Here is an 8,884-nt window from a genome sequence, read left to right as displayed (position 1 = left end):
TCCATTCAACTATATTTCTCTGCGTGTGTGCATGACCCTCTTTCTCGGAAAGTTAGAAAAAGACCTGAAAATTGGGTATGTTAGTAACTGCGACAAACGGATTTTCCTTAGTTACAGAAAAGTTAGTGTTCAGATATGAAATGAAAATCATTCGTCAACACTGGCATCTTTCCGTAACCTACCTGAAGGCAAGTTGGAGAATGACATGGAATAATATGTGACAGGAGTTGTCAGCCTTTGCATTGTACCAAAACCCGGAAGAATTAGTTTTTCGTTTCACCGATAATCAATTGGCCAACCAACAACATACGCCGTGAATTAGGCAAAATATCTGTCTTCTAGTTCTAATCGGGGCGTTCGGGTAGCCTTGTGGTTAAAGCGTTTGCTCGTCACGCCGAAGACCCGGGTTCGATTCCCGACAGGTGTACAATGTGTGGAGACCATTTCTGGGGTCCCCCGCCGTGTTATTGCTGGAATATTGCTAAAAGCGGCGTAAAACCATACTCACTCACTCTAGGTCTAATCCGGAATCTGGAATGTGCCAAGGTTTATCGAATTTGTAGCACAGACGATAAACTTATATAAAGTGTAAGACAATTTTTCTGAACGCATTTTTATTATTCATATGATGTACATCTTGCAAGATGATACATTCTGAAAGTGACTTGAGAAAAACAGATCCCAATGTATCTCTTCAGATGTTCTGAAATAGAAAAAATATACACGTTTGTGGAGATGCGGGGGAACTGTATGTTTACCAAATGTGTTTTCAAGTTAAAAATGCCCATTGTATCACATTTGTGATGATAATAAAAAATGAATACTCTAATATCTTAAGACCCCGGACGTAACTCGTCATCTATTAGCAAAAATAATTAATTTCCCCATAAGTGTGTGTCATTACATGTAGGAGAATCATAATGTTATATACTGATGGAAGAGAGTAAAGAAACACACAGCAATATTACCCGATAATGATCACTGCTTTGTCATTGAGTGAAAAGTTAGTATATGATGGTCAGTGCTGTGTGATTGAGTTAAATAATATTATTTTATTTAGTGAGTTGTACGTACGGTATCACTTAGAGCAGTATGACGGAATGTCGAACACAGTGAAGTCTCTGATGCCCGGAACCACGTCGTTGTACCCGAGAACCGTAAGAGCGTTTCCTCCTGGACAGTTAGTGTATATGTCACAGTCAGTATATTTACTTTGAAGTTATTCTACGCAACAGTCAGCAATATATGAGCTATATCACTGCGGCCTGTAAATAATTGACTCTGGGCAAGACAAGGCAAACCAGAGGTTGATCTCACGCCATCAGATGTTTTTTTATGAATCTTTGTGATTTTATCCACATCTAAGTTCTTTCGAGTGTGGGAAATATGTTCTGTTTTATAATGTTCAAAGTAAATCCCACAGAGTTAACTAATTTTAAAAAAAAATCAAACACCATGCTAACACCGAGCTATTGAATAAGTGTTCAAAGTCAGTCTAATTATACTCAAATATTTACTGCCATACGATATCTCTCTCTACAGTTCACGGCGGCATTGAACCCAACACACTCACATTTTAACCATTGAACTGACATGCCGTGATATGAATGTTCAAAGAAGAGAAAAAGCCGACTCATTCACTCATGCTTTCCACACTCAGCTGACAGGGCGTTCTGTCAGAGAAATACTCACTCAAGCTGGCGTTAACCATCTCACTCACTTATAATCATTTCCCTGACACTCGGCGTAATTGCTGATACGCTGACAAAGCGGTGTTGATGCCCACTCACTCACTCACTCACTCACTCATTCTCTTATTCACAAATACAAACCTGGGCCGGTCGTGGTCGTGGTGATGACGATTGGTACACAGTCTTTCCGTGAGACGGTAGCCACGACTTTCTGAAATTCCCCGTTGACGGTGGTGCTATTGTAAGTGTATCCCGTTGAAGGCAGCCTGCCAACATCGTAGCCGTAAAAGAAAGGGCCCAAGGTGACGGCGTCGCCTATGATGACACACAGTATTAAGATATGAGCAGATCATTTCATGTTTTGTCTTGCAACACAAAATAAATATTTCTCCTGAGCATTGCTTATTTTTATCGTGTTTTTATTTTTTTACAGTCAAAATGTGCAAAATTTTCACTTAGGAAATTCTTTAAAAGCCTGAATATTCAGTCATTTTACAAATTGACTGGAAAATATGTCCATCTGTTTTATTATGATAACGAATTCCAAACATTTATTATGTTTGATATCATCACCAAGAGACTGAAAATGTTACGATGAAAAGTATATTCTATATTGTTTGGCTTCTAATCCTACATAATAATCTATTGTGATGTTTATGGGCCCTTTTGATCGTCTTAATCAGTTTTAGTCAATCTGTTAAAGAAATGGACAGATCTTTCAGTCAAAATGACTGAAATATTTACACATTTTATAAATTGGCTGAGAGAATCACATTTTACAAATTGACTGTAATATATACACGCTTATAAAGGAAGGAATTTCCCAACCAGGACCAGGAATGAATCTGTCCAATGCTACAGCAAATGAAGGAAAACAAAATGCAAATATCATGATTACAACCTACCAAATTTAAGTAGGAAGTATGTCAGATAGATATGATTGACGTTGATTATTATTTATTAAACATCTTATGTATTGTAAATAAGTACGCGGGTTAGAATAGGTCTTCAGCAACTCATGCTTGCCGCAAGAGGCGGCTATGCTTGTGGTAAGAGGCGACTAACAGGATCGGGTGGTCAGGCTCGCTGACTTGGTTCATGCATGTCATCGTATCCCAATTGCGTGGATCAATGCTCATGATATCAATCACGGGGTTGTCTGGTCCAGACTCGTTTATTTACAGACCGGCGTCATATAGCTGGAATATTGCTGACTGTGCGTTAAACAACAAACAAACAAACATTTTTTACATTGTCTGTAATTACTTATACGTCCGCCTTGTTGGATAAAGAACAAAACCTTTACGGCCTCTTAAATATCTTTTACCCTGTTACTTGTACTCATTTTTGGTTGTTTTTATTTTGCTGTGAGTTCTTTTTATTTGTACGCCAGTTGATTTTCTAACGATCTTACCAAACTGAGAAAGACATGTTTTATTGACTGCACTGTATTTTTAAACTCCCGGACGTATGATAATAGCTCCCGGGCGTTTCCGGACGTCTGATGAAACCTCACGGACGTTTCCGGACGTCTGATGAAACCTCCCGGACGTTTCCGGACGCCCCCGAATATTCTCACGATCTTACCAAACAGAGAAAGACATGTTTTATTGACTGCACTGTATTTTTAAACTCCCGGACGTCTGATTATAGCTATCGGGCGTTTCCGGACGTCTGATGAAACCTCCCGGACGTTTCCGGACGCCCCCGAATATTCTCACAATCTTACCAAACTGAGAAAGACATGTTTTATTGACTGCACTGTATTTTTAAACTCCCGGACGTCGGATGAAACCTCCCGGGCGTTTCCGGACGTCTGATGAAACCCTCCGGACGTTTCCGGACGCCCCCGGACGTTTAATAGCAGGACCCAACCAATCAGTGTTCAAAAATGAGTAAAACAATTATTGCCCCCAAGTTTATTCAGTTGTCCTTGCAGACGGTAGCCCAGTCTCTTGTCACGCTCAGTTGCGTTGCGTATCATCCGGATACTCACGAAGAAAAAAACAATAACAAAGGCAACCACCAGTCCCAGGGAATTGCTTTAGATCAGTGTCCCTTTAATGATGTCTACAAACTTACAGACTTGTAGATGTTGGAGCGGTTAGGACCAAACTTTTTCAGCTTAGAGTGCCAGTGCCCCAGTGTTAGTGGTCCTGGAACCCATGGTGTCAAACAGGATCTGCACAATACGTCCATCAGATTCTATCTACTGTTCAGCAACATTGTCACTGAATTAGCATGATCAAGGATCACGAAGGTGAACGAGGGGAAAGGTAGACGCAGACGAAAGAGTGTGGATTTACTCTTACGTTATTATTGTCTGGAGTTCACATTTTGGGGCATTTCAGTCACTAATTGAACAGAGTTCACCTACACATGTCCACTCTAGTCAGACAGAGTATGACACACACACACACCCACACACCCCCACCCACCCCCCCCATAATTTGTCAGCCAGTTGCATCTAATTTTCGTTAGGCCGTGATATTTTCCACCGCGAAAAGAAATTATAAATTTACCGGAATGTAATTTAATATTATTTACGATTTTTCTTTATGCTTCGAAAATTCAGTATTGTGGATCTAGCTCAAGATACACTCACTGCTAAATAATATAACGGCTCGCAGTCACATCCTTGCCCGGATCGTAACAACGTGATCAAAACTCAATGACGATGTTTATCGCGAGCAAAATGGATATTTCTTGAAAAGCGCACTTTGCAAGTTTGGTCATTGCTGTAAGTAATGGTTCTTGTCGACGGAAGGGCTAGCTTTCAATTCAGTATTAGCACACATTCATCTGTCGCCGTTAATTCATAACCGCAATATTTTGTGATTCCCTTTCAAGTGGCGAGGACTGCAGGTATAAAACAAATGCTAGACAAGTTTAACTCTAAAATAATAAAGACCATCTCCAATCCAAAATGAAAAAAAAAGCTTCTGCGTGTTTTAAGTACATGTATACCAAATTTAAACAGATGCAATGGGCTGACATCTCACAACAGACCAACATATCTAAACATGTTTGAAACACTTGTGACAGTGAGAAAGGGGCTCCCTTACAAAGTGGACTTGATTAGCAAAAGTACTGAACTTGTTGTAGGGCGGAAGGTGATGTGACATGGGGTTTCACGTCGCGTCCCAGATTATTGCTCGCGCGCGTGTATGTGTGTGTGTGTGTGTGTGTGCGTGCGCGTGTGTGTGTGCGTGTGTGTTGCTGTTTGTACTTGTCCGGACTGATGCCAATATATACTGTCAATCTTATTGCATACCAATATCGTTTACATGTATGGTTACGACACGTCTTGAAGAACAGTTCATCCAACAATGGCTCTCTGATATGTAGGCATCCTCAAAATCTAGATTCTATAAACTTATCAAATACGAAATAAAACAGAACTTTACCTGGATAATTTACCGAAAATATACCACATGCCACTATTACATTTAAGAGGCTATAAATTGAAATGGATCGCCGGACAAAAATACCACTAGTTGAAAGGACATGTCCATTCTGAACATACAATGACATTGCTAATAAGTGTCATTATATCTGAATTTGTGAAAAGTTTGTTACCTGTCGCCCAAAATATACTTAGTATCTTTTCTTATTTAACAAGAAATCCTCCCTTGTTTAAACTGGTGAAATCGTTTGAATGTAAGATAAACTTACCATGAAGAAATTATCAATTTTCTGTGAATGTATTATAAATACTTCGAAGTGACTATCGTACATAATGGCGCCATTTATGTGTATATATTGATCTCTGTTAGCCCTCAACATGCTATGTCTTGTAGCCTTGAGTGAAATAAAGTTCAGTTCAGCCGCGTCATACCAATGGACGTTAAAAGGTGGTACTTGCTGTTGTTAATCTTGGTGCTCGATATTAAGGGGATAAAACAAAGACAGATCGGTTCGGAGTCAGTATAGTGTGTCTGAGTCGGGTATCAATGTTAAATTGCGGCATGGAATCGTGCTAGCACCCTTGAGATATATTTTGAAATGACTTACTTGGAACGCAAACACTCTCCTGATCCTTGAACTTTCCCTGAAGGCGGAATGTTGAACACGTACGTGCCGCTGTATCTATAGAGAAACCAGTTTTCTGCAAACAAACAATCAGTATTACCTTTCTACGAATTTTGTGAAAATGCAAGGCAAAGGACAAAGTGGGCAAGGGCCCAACTTCAAACTTCAGAAACACTTAGGTCAAAGGCTTGCTGATGTTCAAAAGTTAGAAAGGACGCACACTGAAACAAGTCTTTGTGCCCCAAACCAATGCTGATCTAAGACGCATGTGTGACAATATTTAACATGGAAGTGTAACCTCACCTATTAATATGGTGTTGTAATACGTCCAAACATGAACTGATAGAAAAACAATTCCAATACATTTGATAACTGAGTTTTGCCCATTTCCATTTTGTGTAGATGTGGCCTTATCATACGTGGTCTTTTGTACTTTTATGAATGCTTCCAGTGATATCGTGAAGGCACTGTATGATATATATTTATCACTGTAATGGTGAAGCATGAATAAATGTTTCAAATCATAAAATGGAACATAATTGAGGCACTAAAACACTTCTAGGCGTGGTATAGCTCTCTGGAGGTCGCGCTTACCTTCGAGTAATCGTAGATTACTTTGGTGGTCGTGAGGAATCCGTCGCTGAGGTCACCGCTGATGACATATCTTTCGTTGATACCGTCGTAGGTGAAGGAATACAAAGCCTGAAAATAGACAATAATACCGCTGGGAGTTATTTTGCACTGTCAATTTAGGAAGATCTGACTACAGGCAATATTTCCTAAATCTCTATTTAAGCGAGGCAAATATGTGAAAATAGTTGCAAAATCTAGAAGGTCCAAACACTATAATATACAGTCGTTACCATTCTGGTCCTACAACCTCGAACAAGATACATGTACCTCAAGCTGAGATAATGTATGCCAAGATATCTAAAAGTTACTTCTGGTTTCGTAAAAAATGCCTTATTCAACACAATTTCAAACCAGTCCCCTGCCTCTATCTTCCCGAGGCCAACGTGTCCGGGCATAACAAAGCCTTGCTTCTAACCTTGCCACATCACGAGTTGTGCCCGTTCTAAGGAAAACGCGATCTTTAGTCAGATCGCTGTTCTTATCTCGTATAGCTTCGCAAAGATGTATGATATATATTTATCACTGTAACGGTGAAGCATGACTAAATGTTTCAAATCATAAAATGAAACAAAATTGAGGCACTAAAACACTTCTAGGCGTGGTATAACTCTCTGGGGGTTGCGCTTACCTTCGAGTAATCGTAGATTACTTTGGTGGTCGTGACGAATCCGTCGCTGAGGTCACCATGTGCGAATTCCCTCAGGAATTATTTTTGATTTTACACATGTCTTGTATTTAAATATATACCCAAGATACAAGTAAAACTGTTCAATCATACTGTATGATAATGTAAGTTCCGATGTGTTTTCAATAGCATCTGGGATATATATGATAAATGTTTGAAATATACGTGAATCATGACGCAACGAGTTGACATTTCTCTTCGCTCTGTCTGTTTGCGCTGACGACCCTCACGTGCTTTTATTTATGATTGAAAACACTGTGTCTCGCTCTGTGATACTGACGATTTGATATTCGGGGGATATTTAAAAATCAAAATCAAATGTTTCTGATAAAACTGGAACTACATACTTTGCCCTCAGGTTTGCCTAAATGGTTCTGCTCCTCCTTCGCAGTAAAACAGTTGCATGTTTTGAAGCCGTGACTAAAGGAATATACCACTCGAAAGAAGATGACTCATAATTCTTTCATATTACTATAGTTAATCTGTCATTGCATGACACATTAACTACAGGTTATTCTATGACGTGTTTCTTAATTGGAGATGTGATGTGTACCACAGACCTTTTGAGTAGTTCATATCACTTCTAATTTAGAAACACCCTTTCCTCACTCCTCTTTGAATGAAGGTCAAGCAAAGCCTACCTTAATTATATGGATATTATTATTTATGAAATCTTATTTGCCGTAAGCTGCAACTCACGGTAGGCACCTACCGGGAAATGCCTTGCCTGTGAGGGAGTGGCCCAGACTGCGCTGACAGTGGAGTCAAATAAAAAGGCTCTCTACCAGTACCGTTGGGCTAATTTTAAGAAAAGCACATGGGACAGACATAGCTCACTTTGCTTCTTGACTGTTTTTCTTGCAAATTGAGTGAGCCGAGTGAGAAGAGAAAGCAATAACAAAATAAATGTATATAACTCTCATACACTTACTAGATGTTGCCTGTTCAGGTAAGGTAAATACAGGTACCGGTACAGTATGATGGAAATATCCCTGAATATAGTCTTGTGTAAATTTCTTCAAGCATGAATGGCAATAGGCTTGTTCCGGAATGATTCAAATGATCACGAAATCCTCTTATCAAGAGGTCAATTCAAAATTATGATTGAGGAACCTGATTTAATTTTAAAAATAATAATAAAATGTATTCATATGACAGGGTCGTAACGTTGTATCGCTGGCTTATTACAGCCAAGGCATTCGTGATAACTCTTGTCATTCCGGGACAAACCGAAAGCATTCCCTTGAAGTTACGGAAAGGGGAGAGTGATTACACATGATGAGAGGCGTTGTACTTACATCCTTAGCAAACGTGGAGTTGACAATGGTGACAGATTGCACCGCACTGAATCTCACTGGAGGACAACAGGTGGCACTGGCTGTCGCAGACAGACCAGCGAGGAGTAAGGCTGCTTGCAGGATCATTTTGGTGGGGAATCGTTGGAGATGTATGCGCCAAGTCCTCTATCACACTCGCCCTGATGTACGAACGGAATTCGAAGCTGTTTCGCTTTTATCCACCCAGAGGAGCATCACGTGATACAGAATTACAGCTCAGATGACATGTTAATTCGTCAAGTAAATTCCAAGTTTATGTAAGTTGTAGTTAGCAAGTAATTTATATACAATGCCAGACAAGGGCCGTTTTGCACCCTATGAATAAGTATCTGTGAACTTGTAATTTAGCTGAAGAGGGTTCAAAATAGGGAACTCGTCGAAAGATGCCCTTGATACCATTTCCTTACCTTCAAATAACCCCATACGAATTTACGAAATGCAGAAAGGTTTAATATACAAACGTTAAAGAGCTTGAATAAGAGAGAGAGAGAGAGAGAGAGAGAGAG

General features: G+C 39.7%; 1 protein-coding gene across 1 annotated transcript; it reads right to left on the bottom strand.

The window, feature by feature from the left end:
• Window positions 1-1,078: 1,078 nt before the first annotated feature.
• Window positions 1,079-8,465, bottom strand: LOC139471863 (ependymin-related protein 1-like). The gene is made up of 5 exons (XM_071254365.1): window positions 8,340-8,465; window positions 6,318-6,425; window positions 5,706-5,799; window positions 1,833-2,006; window positions 1,079-1,173 (listed from the first exon to the last, which is right to left on the bottom strand). Exons 1-5 carry the CDS (start codon window positions 8,463-8,465, stop codon window positions 1,079-1,081), a joined length of 597 nt encoding a protein of 198 aa, XP_071110466.1.
• Between the last annotated feature and the right edge of the window lie 419 nt (window positions 8,466-8,884).

Source organism: Haliotis cracherodii, unplaced genomic scaffold (genome assembly GCF_022045235.1).
Source record: "Haliotis cracherodii isolate W230 unplaced genomic scaffold, xgHalCrac1.p SCAF_23, whole genome shotgun sequence".
Lineage (NCBI taxonomy): Eukaryota > Metazoa > Mollusca > Gastropoda > Lepetellida > Haliotidae > Haliotis > Haliotis cracherodii.
The sequence above is the reverse complement of the archived record's forward strand: the minus strand, read 5'-3'. Positions and strand labels throughout refer to the sequence as shown.